Genomic DNA, 18,171 nt, shown 5'->3' with positions numbered 1-18,171 from the left:
AGCCACGTCATGGGAATTTCTGTAAAATTGGTACCACCATATCAGAACTCATTGCACTCTCAAAGGAACATCAAGGCAAAACATATGGCACTGCCTTAGATGTAGCACTGCCCACACTCAACAAGCCCAGTCACTGTAGGTATTTCACCCATGCCCCAGAGCACCCCACAGAACACACCCTGTAACAGAACAGTTTCTAATGGTTGGGCACATCCAAGAATCCCACAGCTCCACCATGTTACAGGTTACATCCATGGCACAGGGCCAGTTACAACACAGACAACCACAAGGCACACCAGATAGAGTCCATTTTTAGAGTAAATAAGCCTGATGCCAGCTTCAACACATTAGCTTCCATCACTATATAAGGGAAACTAGCTAAAGCACTGATATAACTTAACCTGTTCCCAAATGCAGGCAAGTATCTGGCCTTGGTACTGCTCTAACTGTAAAAAAAGATAGACATATTGTCACTATCCAGGCAGCATGAAGGATTATCCATTAATACAATGCATCATGAAGAAGGCAGAAAAGAAGATCAAAAATCACAAAAGGCTCTTCAAAATATCTGGGAACAACCAGTGTTAACCTGTTTAGGAATGAGAATGTGATTTAACCTATTGAATGATAAGACTTTGTAGTTCTAGGAGGGGTATTACTTTGCTTGAATCACATAATAGTCTCCCAATGTGTCTAAATTTCTTAATCCATTCCTTAGCTCAGATCTAAGCACCAGCTATCCAGTCCCTCTATTTTGCAAGTATCATTCCCCTGAACCATCCATCTCATTCCCAGTCCTGTGATACTACACATAGACACACACACACACACAACATCTTGTTTATGCTTTACATCCTTGTTTATGATTAACAGACAAAACTGATAATAAATATTTGCATATGCAGATTCTTCCTTACACACGGAAGGGAAGAAACATGCAGGACTGCTGTATTTGGAAATTTTTTACATGGTTTTCTATGTAGCTGAGGCAAATACCTTGAAGTAAGAGTGCCTTTTTAACTGTGCCTCACATTGCCTCTTTAGGCTTCCTCTACTATATTATGGAATTAAAGAATGGATTTTCTGTTTCTCCAGAAAGTAGGCAACATGCTATGAAAGAGGTTAGGGTCTCTCCCTGGAAGCGAGAAAACTCCTGCAAGAAATGAGTCTATAACCAACTCCCACCAATATGCTGCATTCCAACAATACACAGTTTCACCCCTCTTCCTTCCTTCTGGTGGGGATTCCAGGACTAGAAGATGTGCACATCTGGATTGGCTTCCCCTTCTTTGCAGTGTATCTGACAGCCCTCCTAGGGAACATTACTATCCTGTTTGTGATCCAGACTGAACACAGCCTCCACCAACCCATGTTTTACTTCCTGGCCATGTTGGCCTGCACTGATCTTGGCCTGTCTACAGCCACCATCCCCAAGATGCTAGGAATTTTCTGGTTCAATCTCAGGGAGATTGGGTTTGGTGCTTGCATCACACAGATGTATACTATCCATATATGTACTGGCCTGGAGTCTGTGGTGCTGACAGTCATGGCCATAGATAGATACATTGCCATCTGTAACCCCCTGAGATATAGTATGATCCTCACCAATAAGGTGATAGCTATCCTGAGCATAGTCATAATAGTCAGGACTTTGGTGTTTGTGACTCCATTCATATTTCTCATCCTAAGATTGCCTTTCTGTGGTGTCCGGGTTATTCTTCACACCTACTGTGAACACATGGGTTTGGCAAAGTTGGCTTGTGCCAATATTAGGATCAATGTTGTCTATGGCTTGATTGCTTTCTCAGTGGGATACATCGACCTTTCTGTGATTGGATTCTCCTACGTTCAAATCCTCCGAGCAGTCTTCCATCTACCTTCCTGGGATGCCAGGCTCAAGGCACTCGGCACATGTGGCTCCCATGTCTGTGTCATGGTAGCTTTCTACCTACCAGCCCTCTTCTCCTTCATGACACATCGCTTTGGCCACAACATCCCTCATTACATCCACATTCTTCTGGCCAATCTGTACGTGGTTGTTCCCCCCGCTCTTAACCCTGTTATCTATGGGGTCAGGACAAAACAGATAAGAGAGCGTGTACTAAGGATGCTTAACCCTAAAGGCTATTGACATTTAGCCCTATAAGGATTTTTTATGACGGGTTAGGGAAATAATAATAAGATCAAAGCAGAAGTAAACATTGGGAATATTTTTGTAAAACTCCAGCATTCCCACACAGGATAATCACAATGTATTTCCCCCATTCCTCCCAATTTGTAAAGCCACTGGAAGGAATATCTCAGATATTCTAAAACTATCTCTTTACTTTGCCACAAGAAAAATACAAACAAAACAAAACTACTCACATTTAAACCCCACAGATATTACAAAATTCCTAAAGAGAGAATAAGATTTGCAAAAAGGTATGGCCCCAGTAACTGCCTTGAATAATTTCCTTCCACATTGAACTTCTCTTCATTCACATGTCAGAAGGTGAAGCTCATGTCTTAAAATGATGTGGGATTTCATCAATATCAAGTAGGATATAGTTGCAAAAGAAATTAACTTAGAGTCATAAGAGCCAGGTTTAAATTCAGGCTCTGCCCTTGACTGAAAGATTTACCTGAGAATCCCACTTAAAGCTCTTTGAACTTCAGTATACATGCCAATAAAATGCTATAAAGCAATATTAATCTGGCACTGTGAACTCAAAAAAATGTTGAAAAAATCTTTGAAGTTTGTAAAATATGAAAAGATTTGGAAATAGTAAAAAAATGTATTTGTGTGGTTGTTACTTCTAGCATATGTAGATTTAGCTTACTAAACCCACTTCTAGTATATAGTCACTGGTATGAGGTGAGGGGTCCGTTCTGGGTTACCTCAGTGCTTGGGGCTCTTAATGACCCTCATCCCTTACCTTGGTCAGAGGGTCTGTCTGTCAGGAGACTAGAAAGCCCAAAGAATTATGAGGGCCCTATCTAGAACCCTCTTACCTTGTTGTTAAGAATGCAAACTGGTGCAGCCACTCTGGGAAACAGTATGGAGGTTCCTCAGAAAGTTAAAAATAACACTATCCTACAACCCAGCCAATTGAACTACTAGGCATTTACCCAAAGGATATAAAAATACTGATTTAAAGGGGCACATGCACCCCGATGTTTATAGCAGCATTATCAACAATAACCAAATTATGGAAAGAGCCCAAATGTCCATCAACTGATGAATGGATAAAGAAGAGATGGTATATATATATCATGGAATATTACTCAACCACCAAAATGAATGAAATTTTGCCATTTGCAACAACATGGATGGAGCTAGAGAGTATTATGCTAAGCAAAATAAGTCAGTCAGAGAAAGACAGATACCATATGATTCCACTCATATGTGAAATTTAAGAAAAAAAACAGATGAACATATGGGAAGGGAAGGAAAAATAAAATAAAAACAGAGAGGGTGGCAAACCATAAGAGACTCTTAGCTATAGAGAACAAACTGAGGGTTGATGGAGGAGAGGTGGATGGGGGATGGGTTAGATGAGTGATGGGCATTAAGCAGGGCACTTGGTGTGATGAGCACTGGGTGTTATATGTAAGTGATGAATCACTAAATTCTACTCCTGAAACCAATGCTACACTATATGTTAACTATAGAATTTAAATAAAAATTTGAAAAAATAAATAAAATAAAGCCATTTTGGTAAATTGAAGAATAAAAAGAAGAAGGCCCTATCTAGATTTGAGGCCTCAGGGAAACCCTGTTGCCCACAGTTCTTATTAGGGTAAGCTTTAGGACAAACTGTAATACAGTGGCTATTGACTTAATATAAAGTCATTCTTATTAGAGCATGTGAACTAGGTAAGGCAATTGATTCCTTTGGGTATTCTGGGAGCTCCAAAAATATGAAGCTGGCTTCTGTTTAGAAATGAGACTCTGGCTGAAACTCAAGGTAGGGGCAACAAGAAATATGCAGAGAACTGGGATAAGGTGATGATAATGTAACTTAGAGAGAAAAGAATGGAAAAAAATGGTATTTTGTGTCAAATATACTCAAATACATAAATAAATGGAAAAAGTGATCAGGAGATCATTTTCTAAATAGAAAGCATGAAATTGACACAAATAAGATTTGGAAAATTGACAGATCAAAATTGTGGTGAAAATGACATAAAAGGCATCACAGATTTTCTCCCAAGTAAGATGCCAGACCACAATAGCTTTTCATATTTCTTATGTTATACTAACTGCTTTGCAATACTAAATAAATTTGCAAAGCTTTCAAGATCATTTTAGAAAGTTAACATTATCATGATGGCAAAGTCAGAAAATAGAGAAGAAAGAAAATATAGAAGAAAAAATTCAGAATAAAGAAAACTACAGATCAAATACACATACAAATGCAGGTAAAAAAAAGTGTAAATAAACTTGAAAAATAAATTTGGTTATATATTTTTAAAATGAAATAATGGATATTATTAGAAGAGTACATACATACTGAGTGCCAAGTGTTTTATTTTCATTACCTCATTCATTTTTAATAATCCTAAAATACAGACACTAGTATTAATATCAGTTTGTGTAAGTGAAAATTAAGACTTCAAAATGATAAATTTTGTCAGTAATTTCATGTATCTACTAAGTGTAATCTCTCCAGGTTCTAAACCTATATCATCAACTACCCATATGGGACAATTATAGACAAGAACAATGGTTCAATATTAGAAAATACACAAATTAAATCCACTATATCAATAAATTAATGCATAAATATTATATAGTAAACTCCATAAATTTTGAGGCTAGTCAAAAAGTTCAAAATATTAACTCTTTTTAAAAAGGGGAATAACAAAAGTAAAAAGGCAGTCTATTAATGTGGAAGAAAAATTCTTCCTCTTTAAGTATATAATTCCTACTAAAATCAGAAACTAGTATAGGTTTCTCTAATAAGCTTTTTGAAATTATTTACTAAAACATTGTTTATATATCAACTTGATACAATGAAACTCAACTAGGAAATTAAAGAAACATGTTTTGTGTTGTTTTAACAATTTATTAAGTTTATTTATTTATTTATTTTGAGAGAGAGAGACAGAGAGACAGAGAGGGCAGGGGATGGGGCAGAGAGAGAGGGAGAGAAAGAATCCCAAGCAGATTCCACACTGTCAGCACAGAGCTGGATGCAAGGCTCCATCCCATGAACCATGAGATCATGACCTGAGCCAAAATCAAGAGTCAGACACTTGACTGACTGAGCCACCCAGGCTCCCCAAGAAACTTGTTTTTTGAGAAAATTAAAACTCATCATTTTTTGTAGGTAATACAGTTTCCTTCAATTTTGACAGAATGATCTGAAAAAAAATTGTTAGTAACAAAGTCTTCAGTGTTACCAACTAAAAAGTATATAAAAATCCAGATATATCCAATGAAAAACAGTTACACATAATACCCAAGGTTCACATCAGGGTAACAACCACAAGCATAAATGTACACACTGTTGGAGGAAGTCATCAATAGGATGTGGCCACTAGTTGATCCATGAGCTAGACCTGGGCAATCAGAGGCTTCCCATCCCCTTCCTTGTCCATGGAATGTATCTTCCACTTATCTTCCCCACTCTCCTGCTCCAAGGACATAACCTTGAGATAGTAATGTATTGTTGAGACCATCTGGATGGAATACGTGACTGAGCCCAGTAAGGTCTCTATATAAACTTTTAAGATTCTGGCAGGTGGGTCCAGAGAGGTAATCTTACAGGACTCAAGATAAGCCCTGAATGTAAGTTCCCTTGCTTATTAAATCTGCCACCTATTGATCTGGATTGGTCTGCCTCTTTATTCAGTCTCTCTTTGCTCTCTATGTGTGGGGACCTGTTTCAGATTTCACCTGGGGAACTCCCAAGGTTGCAAACCTAGACACACACACACACACACACACACACACACACACACACACATATGTAGATGTAGCAGTAGAGGTAGAGGTAGAGGTAGGTATATATCTATGTTCTCATTGACCCTAGGAAAATGATGGCTGCCTTATTGTGAATCTTACCATACATACTCCCAAAAAAACATAACATCAGAAAGAGCATGAATAAAATCACAATGGCCCATTCCTTCAATATTAATAGAAGACATAGGATGGCATGATTTCAAATCATTTTAAGAAGAGAAAAAGAGTTATGGCTACAGATCCCACAGCTGCCACTGATGTTAGCTTCAGAGTACGGGTGGAGGGGAAATTAAAAGGCTATTGAGAAAAGAAGTGAGGGTGTGAAAGACATATACATGGCATAAATAAGAAATGAAGGGGGAAAAAAGCTCCACTAAATGGTAAAATATTAAACACAGGTCAGAGATGTTATTGAAAACAGCACTGGACACAGGAAAGTGGTTTAAAAGCAAGAAGGACAAGAAGTGGCAGCCTCAGAAATGTACTGTGAAGAAGGAGGATAACCGGAGGAAAGGGGGGTCCTCCTTAGAGATATGGTAATAAAAAAGAAAGGAGGAAATCAGAGGGGGAATCAAAATCCTAAACAAACCAAGGAAAACCACAAGACATGGCAACCTTTCCCTGCTCTCCTGGCAATGATTTATTCCTCAAATAAACTGATCATGAAACTGACAACAGGGTGCTCGTTCAGCAAAATAATGAGAAATAGGAAAAATCAGTTCAAATCTATAAAATGCTACAGTAAGAAGTAAATAAAATTACAACACAAAAATTAATTAAAGATGTATCAAAAACCTAAATGTAGGAGCTAAAACTATAAAACTCCTAGGAGAAAACATAGGGATAAATCTTCATAACCTTGCATTATGCAATGTTTTCTTAGTTATAACACAAAAAGAACAAGTGATTAAAGAAAAAAACAGATAAATGGGACTTCATTAAAATTTAAAACTTTATACCTCAAAGAACAGCATCAAGAAAGTGAAAAGATAACCCACAGAATGAGACAAATATCTGCAAATCATATACATAATAAGGTTCTAAAACTAGAGCATATAAAGTCTCTTACAAGTCAACAATAAAAACCAATTAACACAATTAAAAATGGACAGACATATTGTGATTTAACCTCACAAATGAAATATTATTCAGCCATAATGAAATACTGATACAGACAAATGGGTGAACCTTGAAAACATTAGGCCACGTGAAAAGCATAATGACCATATGTTGTATGATTCCAATTAATATTAGAAGTCCATAATATACAAATCTACAGAGATGGAATGTAAATTAGTGATTACCAGGGACTGGTGCAGAAGAATGAGGACCTTACACTTGGGTCATTAAATTAAAAGGTTGGTGGAAGAGGAGGGTCTCAGATATTTGAGGACGGTGCTGCCTTGAACTGGTACTAGTGTCACAGTGATGTGGGAAACAAAGGCAGAAGGAAATGGCAGAAAAAATTAAATGTTCTTATAACCTGCAGCCCATTGACCAATACTTGAGGCAGGCAGAGTAAAACTTTTCTCCAGGAACTCCCTACTGTCTTAATTCTAATGATATGCCAGAGGGAAAAACAACCTTAGCTTGAGGATAGCTAGGCCTCCCATATCCTATGAGTTTTCTTTAGCATATGAAAATCTCATTGGAAACTTCCCCTGGACTTGACCTCCCCCAACTCCATAGTATTTGACCAGTCTCTCCTCAAGGCCCAGTGGCAGCTATTCCTGCCCATGGGTCCTGTCCCTGTACTTTAATAACATCACCTCTTTGCACCAAAGACATCTTCAAGAATTCTTTCATGGCCGTCGGCTCCAGACCCCACGAACTCAACTATCACCACAAAAATCTCATCACAAACCAAACACAAACCCAAATCCCAATCAAACTCAAACCCAACACCCAACCAACGCTGGAGCCTAGCATCAACTCCACTGCCAGGTGAAGAATCATTGCTCAGGGATACTGACAAGATAGAAACAGACAGGAAGAAGCAAGTATCCCTTGCCCTGCTTCAGCTTTCCAGTCTTTTCCTGTTGTTCTCTGTGGGTGGAAACTAACAGGGAGCCAGCTGACAAAGAAGAATGCCAGAGTCCAAGTCCCAGCATCCCAAAGCAGATCTGGGTGGATGGGTTTGGGGCTAAGAGACAAGAGTTAACGACAATGAGACTCCTATCAGTTCTGACGGCTTATGACCACACACAATCAAGTCCTCCCATGCAGGTACATGCAGAGACATGACACTAATTACATAATGTTACAGGGGAAGCTTTCACAGCTGGGAAAGAATTTGGAGTTAGCTGTCACCAGGAATAGAGAGTGATTGCATCCCATTGTGGGGATTCCACAGAGTAACTGCAACTCAGTGCTGCTGTGGGCTCCAGGGCAGACTTCTACACTCAGCAATGGCAGGAAAGGAAAATGACATCCATTTGCTTACAAGAAGGGGCTCTTAATACCCTCAGGCTTGGCTCTCATTTCCTCAAGCCCCAGCCACAGGTGTGACTCAGCATTTGTCATTTTCCTCAAGAGAATTCTCTCCTAGGGCTCCCTCCATCTCATGGCTGTTAGAAGAGTTTTATCCACCACCACCTTCCTACTGTCCCTCAGAGGACAGAAGGGCCAACTTCAAACACGATGGCCTAAAATGATACTAATAATCTCAATGTTCTTATATACCGATAATAGTGATAGTCATGACAATGAAAATAAAAGCTCAAATGTTTTGAGCACTTGTAATTTGCCAGCATCTGTGCATAACATTAATTTTCAGAAAACACTTCTGTGGATGGTTATAAAAACAAGCTTCTAAGAAAATCTAACAGAAAGGATACAATTCATAGGAACCTGATACATATTGTCAGGTGATATTGATGTGGAGAACAAGGGCAAAAGAAATGTAGATAAAATTAAATTTCCTTATAACCAGCAACCCACTGACAAATACTTGAGGCAGGCAGAGTGTAAAGTTTCTCTAGGAACTCCCAACTGTCACAATGTTAATGCTTTGCTAGAGGAAAAACAACCTTAGCTTGACATAGTGAGGTGTCCAGGATCCTGTAAGTCTTCTTCAACATGTGAAAAAGCCCTCTTGGAAATTCCTTTGTCTTTACTTCTCCCAAATCCATAGTATATAATCAGTATATAATCAGTCACTCCTCACAACTCCAGTGCCCCCAAATCCTGTCCCCATGCCAACAGTCCCCAACCAACAGTCACTCACCTCACCTTCTAGTTTGAAGATTAGGCACTTTAGAATGAGGAATATACATAAGGAGCACAGCCTTTTGAGAGAGATCTGTACATTTTGAACCAAATACTATCATTGAACACTGCCATTCAGGACCAGGGCAGACTTAAATCAAAACCCAGTAGCAAAAGGGAGCAAAAATTAAACATCTCTAGGAAAAAGGGAGTATATGCTGGTGACCAGTGCCCAAAACAAAGACCTAAACATTGTTGAGAAAACTAAACTACATTTTCCACATATAGTAATTTTTTTATGTTTTATTTATCATTTTTGAGAAAGAGAGAGACAGAGTGAAAGCGAGAGAGGAGCAGAGAGAGAGGGAGATGCAGAATCCGAAGCAGGCTCCCAGCTCTGAGCTGTCAGCACAGACAAAGCTCGGAGCAGGGCTCGAACTCACCAACTGTGAGATCATGACCTGAGCCATAGTTGGACTCTTAACTGACTGAGCCAACCAGGAACCCCTCATTTTCCACATATAATAAAGCAGAGTTTGGGACCCTCTTAGTACATAGTCATCCTGATACACTATTGCTCTTCATTCTAAACATCTGGGTGTTAATAATGAGATCTGTGACCTGAGATCTCCAGTGTCAGACATCAACACTGCAGCCACAAAATCTACACAGCCTGGAGTTACTGCCATGCGTAAATAAATGCTTCATAGCTGCAAGTCAACACTGCTCTCTTGTGGTTACAAGGAAAAGCAATACTAGGGTGAATTCAGTTCTCAGCCTCTGCTTGGTGTGTGAAAGGGGACTAACAATTCTGTTATGAAAATTCCTGGGATTTCGAACACATATAATGCAGTTAAACTGACAAAACATCTGTACTCTACCTATTTTATTTTTTTAACGTTTGTTTATTTTTGAGACAGAGAGAGATAGAGCATGAACGGGGGAGGGTCAGAGAGAGGGAGACACAGAATCTGAAATAGGCTCCAGGCTCTGAGCTGTCAGCACAGAGCCCGACGCGGGGCTCGAACTCACAGACTGAGAGATCATGATCTGAGCCGAAGTCGGACGCTTAACCGACTGAGCCACCCAGGCACCCCACCCTACCTATTTTAAGTGGCTTTAAGAAGATACTGTACTTCTTGCTCATTAGGTATGTGGGGATTTGAATGATTAATTTAAAAATAAATTGTCAATGATATCTAAGATCAATATCAAATAAATGACATGGGCCAGGTATTCATATTTACCTATATCTCTATATTTAATAAGATGTTACTTTAGCACTACTGGCTAAAGACTATTTGTAATAATAACATTTATTAATACCTTTATCTACTAAACCAAAATTAGTTATTGGGTCTTTATATGTGATCAGCACAGAACGGATTAGCATAGATAATTACCAAAAGGTAACCTACTCTCAGAGTGATTATATTCAAAACAACCCATGAATTATTATTATTCTCATTTTTGCAAATCAGACAACTGAGCAAAAGATAAATACTAATGGTCATTTAGCCACTAGGGACCAGAGACAGGAAAGAGAAATCAGGCATGTTTGCTAACTAAATCCATTTTGCCTATCACATTGTCTAGGGATTTAGCTATGTTTTTGGACTTCACCTGAACGGCTTTGTTGTTTTGTTTATTGTTTTCTGAAGTTTTTTGTGCTCTAGATTATACATGGCAAAGCCAGTGCACATCAAAATCCATCATATATTGAATTAGTCAATGCAGGCAAGGTTGATTACTACAACAAAGATACCACAGTAACATAACACAATAAAACTTTACTACTCATTCATAACCCATTCCAGTGCATAGGGGTTTGACTTCATGTCAACATTGAGGGACCCAACCTTCTTCCATATACTGATCCTCCATGTATCAAGCCCCTAAGGATCTCCTAAGGTACTTATGAATCTGGCTGACATAGAAGCGAAGGGAGAAAATGTTCAGAATCTTGTAAGAGGTTTTAGGGGTTCAATCTGGGAAAGATTTACATCATTTTTTCTATCATCCCATTGGCCACATTCCTCACATACATCCAGCTGCCTACAGACAAGGCTGGGTCACTGAATATTCATTTCTTGAGAGAAATGATACAAAAGAGACTCTTGAATGTAAAATATACTTACCCTCAAGGAAGACCATCCAAGATCTCCTGCAGTCACTGTATGCAGCCCAAAGTCAAGGTCTCCATCAATGAGTGCCTTCTGCATCAGGTCCTGATGTGATTCCTTGTGGACTCGTCATTTCCCTCCTCACACCACATATGTAATGGTGGAGCAGACACTGGTACCAGTCATTAAGACTCCCATTTGGAAGTGAGGTATGGGATTCATTTAGCAGGAGCTTGTCCACAGTAATGCTGGAATACATTGGGGGCAGGCACTGTAACATTTTTATCCACTGAAGTGGTGGAAGTACTCTGACTAGACACTGGTTATGTTCTCTGAGATGAACTTGCCATTGTTTCTATGACCCCATGTTCTGCCTCTGGAGGGCTGTGTCTTCTTCATTGCCCTTCATGGCATTATGTCATGCTGTCATGCAGGCATTGGAACACGTGACTTCTTTTGTGTTACTACATTTGGAGCCTGTTTCCAGCTCATAAAATATTAAGATCAATAATTGTTTTAATTCTTGATCAAAAACTTTCTTTAAAAGCCAAGATCAGGTGTCTTTGGCAATAACCACCAGCTACACACATAATCTGTTCTCAAGGCTGGTTTCTATAAATCCTCATTTTTCAAAGACAATTTAAAACTTTCTCTTAACCTGTGCTCTCCCAAGGATAATTCTTCAAGACTCTATATTTGTGGGCTTTCTCTATTATCATTAATTTCTGCCTGAAGACCAGCCAACTTTCTACTAAGTTCATTTGCTTATCATAATAACTTGTCAATGGAAACAATTGTAAACACACACAATTATTTTCAATTGTACCTACCATTTCCCTAAGACTTACTATTTAGCACACATGTCAGCTTTCCTAATTGTGTGATCTTTCTAGCATTGTCTGTCAATTTTCTCAGTGTCTGCAGCATTATCAGGATCGCTTGTTGGCTGTTGAAACAAACAATTCTGATGTCAGTGGTTAAACACAACTTTCTTTCTTTCTTTCTTTCTTTCTTTCTTTCTTTCTTTCTTTTATTATTTTTTTATGACATCCACCTAATGCACATGGAAGCGGAAGCTCTCCTCCATGCTGTCTTTCAGGGACCTAGTTTCCTTTATCATTTCTAGGGCTTCATGTCTTCAGTGGATTAAGTGAAACTGGCCAGAGGTCGGGGGGAAAGAGTATAGGGGACATCAAGGAGGCTATAAAGGTTGTACCTGGAAGAGGTGCATGCCACCTCCTTGGCCAGATTCAGTCTTACAGACCCATCTAACTAAAGGGGGGTCCTGGAAAATGTAAGTTTATTTGTGTGTCTAGAAGGAGAAAGAACTTTGTTTGGTAAACTTAGCCTTGTCTCTGTCATTTATACACATTGATTGTCAGCTAAACTCCAAGCTGTGCAGTGGGAAGGGTGAGAAGTGGTAGGAGACCTCCAGAGATTTTGTGGTTCTTCTGGTCTCTCTGAGACACTGTCAGCCCTAGAGCCTGGTCTGCTGTTTGTTTGCCTCCTCCAGAAGCCTCATTAAGTGGATCATCAGGTTTTCTTTTAGATTCATAAGAGAGAAGCAAAGGGACCTTTCAGGCCCCTTCCATTTTTTCCAGTCACTCCCATATCAGTGGTCAGAATGAAGAGAGGGACGTTGATACGCTGCACCTCAGGACTAGAAGCTCAGTTGGACAGGTGCAGAAATTTGAACCCAGACCTGGTTCCTAGTCCAGGACTGTCCAAACATATTCCTGGAACCTCCTTGAGATTTCTTAGGGTAATATCAGGGGCCTGACATGGGATTCAAATGAGCAGTGCATTTTCTTCTCAGTCCTTAAGTTTATGCAGAGTTCTTGTGGTCTATTAAGAGAGATTGCTGTTAGGACACAGGGGGAAGCGGCTTGATGAGTTAATATTCCAGGAAAGGGCAGACCTTGGTGTATTTCCTCCATGAAGTCACTGAATTTATTGCATTTACTTGTATGTTTATAATAGAATTGAGAACTGTGTCCTGTTTGAAAAAGAGGCTGTGAGTTTCCTTAGACCTATGCTTTCTCCTGAAAAAAGTAAATATTGATTTGTCTGTAGATGGAGCCAAAGAAGTCTGTTTATGGGTCCATGTGCTGTGCTTCCACAGAGCTTCGTGAGAGCAGTCTCCTTGACTTCCAGAGTATGCTGCTGCCTTTGGAGGAGTCTGAGGAAGTCTGTACACTATGTTTACCCTGCCAACTACTATCAGCTAGAACATATTTCTGAGACTGTAAGATTACACTTCTCTGTATGTTTTTTTTCCCTGTTGTGGAGCATATACTGCCTTGGTTAGTATCATCACCTTCACTTTCCTTTTGCTCCATGTTGTAATGACCACCGTGCTTCATTCTTCCTGGTACCTGGTCCCCAGAGAGTGAGGAAATGATCCATATCCCTAAATGCTCATGAAAAAAAAAAAAAAAAAAAAAAAAAAAAACTTCTGACACTCACTTTTAGCATACAGCATCCTAGAGTTCAAATGTGAAAGTCAGGTTTAGTGTCCTGGCTAGACTACTGCTAGCTGTTTGCACTGGGTGTATAATTTTCCACTTCATTCTCCACAAAGATAAGACAATTATTTCACAGTGAGTTCTTACTCAATTATATACATAAAAACATTATAGTCACTCAATATCTTTGTTCTTTTTTCTCTGTCCTATCTATGTCCTCCTTTATTCTCTCCTTTCTTCTATTCTTTTTACAAGAAACTCAGGTAAGTTATTCTGCTCTAGACTGTGACACCAGGGCTTTTACCTGTCTTTTCATAATCTGTTCCTCCAAAGTGGGTCACCAGTATAACATAATTCAGGATCAGTGGTTGCTGTGGATAATCTCACTACATGTTTTCAACACAGGTAGATAAAGTACAAGTAATTAGTTTAATTACCTGTCCAGCCAGATCCAGAAGGAGAGAAGATAATTACATAAACAGAACTAACAAGCGTATAGAGTGTAAACACTTGTTATTTATGAAATTTTCTCATGTTCCACACGAGGGTTTACTCCATACACAACATGTGTAAGTGAGTCGTGTTCTCCCTATAAAGAACATTTCTGACTTCCATTGCATGGCAGACCATGTAGCCTAGAAAATCCTCATGTTGCTAAATAACATAGTAAAATATAATGAACCTTCTCTCAAATGCATATGTTTAAAAGAAAGTAAAGAAATTTTCAAGTGGACAAAAAGCAATGGAAGATGTAAAAAGACTGCTCAGTACATTTGAATCTATGGCTGTCATGGGAACATTTATCAGTTTTTACAACAAAGGGGTTCGAATTTTAAATGATCATACAGATAAAGAACACAAAATTTGGATATTCATAAGGGTATGAACAGAATTGAGACATACAGGTCCCCAGAGTACGAGGGATCTTGAGGGGCTATAACCTTAGTGAAGGAGCAGACAAGAAACACACACACACTTTGTCTTGAACTAGGCTTTAGGGAGAATAAAACAAGTTTCCCTCACATAGGTTTGATTTAGAATTTACAATATGTGCCAAGGGGAATCACAAGTAGAGAAATTAACATATTGTTAGGATGCTCTTAAGTAATCCCATAAAAATAGCTTCATTGATCATGAGCTCACAATCCAAAATGATAAAACATGAGCAAGAATCACCAGAATTAGATAAAAGAACTTTGAAAAATGGGATTTTCAGATATAAATTGCAATGGCTATGTTTAAAATGGTTAAAGAAATAAAAAATGGAGTTAAAAACATGAAAAAAGAGAATTAACCTATCAGAAAACCAGCTATATTTGAATAAAAAAAAAACTATACCTTATGGAAAATTTTAAAAGTATAGTGAGTGGTTTAAAAAAAGAAAAAAGGGGGGGGCACCTGGCTGGCTCAGTCGGTTGAACTTCCGACTTCGGCTCAGGTCATGATCTCTTGGTTCATGGGTTCGACCCCCACATCGGGCTCTGTGCTGACAGCTCAGAGCCTGGAGCCTGCTTGAGATTCTGTGTCTCCCTTTTTCTCTGCTCCTCCCCTGTTCATGCTCTCTCTCTCTCTCTCAAAAATAAATAAACACAAACAAAAAATTTAAAAAAAGAAAAAAGGAAAAAAAAGATAACACTGAGCACTGGGTGTTGTATGTTAGCAATGAACCATGGGAATCTACCCACAAAACCCAGAGCACACTGTACACACTGTATGTTAGCCGATATGACAATAAATTATATTTAAAAAATAAAAAGAGAGAAAGAAAGAAAGAAAGAAAGAAAGAAAGAAAGAAAGAAAGAAAAGAAAGATTACACAAGATTGACACAGCTGAGTTAAAAACTGGTAAAATGAAGTTGAAGTTGCAAAGCTTAATCTGAAAGCAGTGCAATTTGAAAGAGAATAGAATGTGAAATAGAGGTGAAAAAATACAGGCAATTGAATAAGAAGGCCAAATAGACACCAAACTGGATTTGCATAAGAAATATAGAAAATGGGGGAGGGGAGGGAATATTCAAAGGGATCATGTCTGAATTATCTTCAGATTCAAAAAGTTTAATCATAAACAGAATAACTTTTCAAAAAAAAATCTATACATAATTGCTAACACTCTGAAACCTCAAAGACAAAAAGAATCATAGTTACTTCTCAACAACAATAGATATCAGAAAGTTGTGGAAATATATATATATATATACACACACACTTATATTTAACATTCATGTTATATATAACAAATATAATATATATTGTTCCATTAATATATGTAAAAAATACTTGTTAATATTCAAATTTTACCAAGCTAAATCATCACTAATAAAAATATATATGTAAATATATATATATTAGAAACACTAAGTAGTTAAAGAGGAAAAGTCAAAATCTAAGAGAAGGTAAAAACTGAGAGATAAATCCAGGATTTAAAGCTACTTCTGCTCTGAGGACTTTGCCTATCCTGAAAAAAAAAATCAGTATAAAATAGAGCACAAACAAAAGTTTGGCACTTTCCTGGCATGAGGAGATAAAAATTAAAGCCTGAGGCTAACAGAAAATAAACTCTGATAATCTTCCTCCCATAGACACATTTTATTTTTTCTAATCATTTTTAATGTTTTTTTGTTTTCTTTTTGTTTTTGTTTGGTTTCAGGAGTAGAATACAGTGATTCATCATTTCCCCATAATACCCAGCGCTCACAAGAAGGGCCCTCCTCTATACCCATCCCCCATTTAGCCCATTCTTCCACCTACCTTATTCCATCAACCTTCAGTTTGTTCTCTATGGTTAAAAGTCTCTTATGGCTTGCTTCCTTCCCTCTCTTTTTTTTTCTTCCCTTGTGTTCATTTATTTTGTTTCTTAAATTCCACATATGAGTAAAATCACATGGTATTTGTCGGTCTCTGAATGACTTATTTCACATAGCACACTACATTCTGGTTCCACCCACATCATTGCAAATGACAGGATTTCATTCTTTTTGATGGCTGAGTAATATTCCATTATATATACATATATATCCTCTTCTTTATCCATTCTTCATCTATGGACTTTTGGGCTCTCGTCAGAATTTTGCTATGTTGATAATACTGCTACAAACATTGGGGTGCATGTGTCCCTTCAAATCAGTATTTTTGTATCCTTTGGGTAAATACCTAGTAGTACAATTGCTGGATTATAAGATAGTCTTACATTTCACTTTTTGAGGAACCTCCATACTGTTTTCCAGAGTGGCTGCATCAGTTTGCATTCCTACCAGCAGTGCCAGAGGGTTCCCCTTTCTCTGCATCCTCACCAACATCTGTTGTTTCTTGTGTTGTTAATATTAGACATTCTGACAGGTGTGAGATGGCATCTCATTGTGGGTTTGATTTGTATTTCCCTACTGATGAGTGATGTTGAGCATCTTTTCATGTACCTGTTAGCCGTCTGCATATCTTTTATGGAAAAATGTCTATTCATGTCTTCTGCCCATTTCCTAATTGGATTATTTGATTCTTAGGTGTTGAGTTTGATAAGTTCTTTATAGATTTTGGATACTAACACTTTATCAGATATGCCATTTGCAAATATTTTTCTCCCATTCCATAGGCTGCTTTTTAGTTTTATTGATAGTTTCCTTCACTGCCATACACACATTTTGAAGTGAAACCTTGGGATACACTCTCAAGGCGTGGTTGAAATGAAGTTTATCTGTTTTTGTTAACTGGTAACTTTTTTTTTAACTTTTTTAAATTTTTACTTATTTTTGAAAGAGAGAGAGAGACAGAGCATGAACTGGGGAGGGGCAGAGAGAGAGGGAGACACAGAATCCGAAGCAGGCTCCAGGCTCTGAGCTGTCAGCACGGAGCCCAACGTGGGGCTCAAACTCACAGACCACGAGATCATGACCTGAGCCAAAGTCGGACGCTCAACTGACTGAGCCACCCAGGTGCCCCTGGTAACTCTTAATTATATCTGCAAACACCATATTTCTAAATAAGGTCACATTCACAGGTACATGAAAGGGGAGTTAGGACTTCAACATATCTTTGTGGACACATTTCAACACATAATGTGTAATTTTTTTAAATCAGGAATTGTCAACTATGATTGTTGCCTATAATAATTAGGCATCATTAGGGTATTATAAGAGTTGAAGGAAATGTCAGATAATCAGAATATGTGACACATTTTGAGCTCTGGATATTTATTATTACTATTACTAGTGTTATTCTTGGTGTAACTTTATGTAAAGTTTGAGTCTCCCTGTCTATGGTGGCAGTAACCATTCTTTGATTATGTATTTTGAATATGTGGTGTTTTCTACAAAGTAGCGTCAAAATGTTTTTTCAATGAAAAAGTAAAAGTAATTTTATCCTTGCAAAACCCTCTGTCAGAAAGTTTATTATCCCCATATTACAAATGAGAAAATTGTGGACTTATGAA

General features: G+C 38.1%; 1 protein-coding gene across 1 annotated transcript; it reads left to right on the top strand.

The window, feature by feature from the left end:
* The first annotated feature begins 1,189 nt into the window (after positions 1-1,189).
* On the top strand, positions 1,190-2,131 carry LOC121021141 (olfactory receptor 52E5). Its single transcript, XM_040461361.1, has one exon. The coding sequence runs from the start codon at positions 1,190-1,192 to the stop codon at positions 2,129-2,131; it is 942 nt and encodes a 313-aa protein (XP_040317295.1).
* The last annotated feature ends 16,040 nt before the right edge of the window (positions 2,132-18,171 follow it).

The sequence above is a fragment of the Herpailurus yagouaroundi genome, unplaced genomic scaffold (genome assembly GCF_014898765.1).
Source record: "Herpailurus yagouaroundi ecotype Mexico unplaced genomic scaffold, PumYag 255, whole genome shotgun sequence".
Classification (NCBI taxonomy): Eukaryota; Metazoa; Chordata; class Mammalia; order Carnivora; family Felidae; genus Herpailurus; species Herpailurus yagouaroundi.
The sequence above is the reverse complement of the archived record's forward strand: the minus strand, read 5'-3'. Positions and strand labels throughout refer to the sequence as shown.

Excerpts from the sequence above, each read along its gene's own strand:
- LOC121021141 (XM_040461361.1), top strand. The coding sequence starts at position 1,190 with ATGCTGCATTCCAACAATACACAGTTTCACCCCTCTTCCTTCCTTCTG.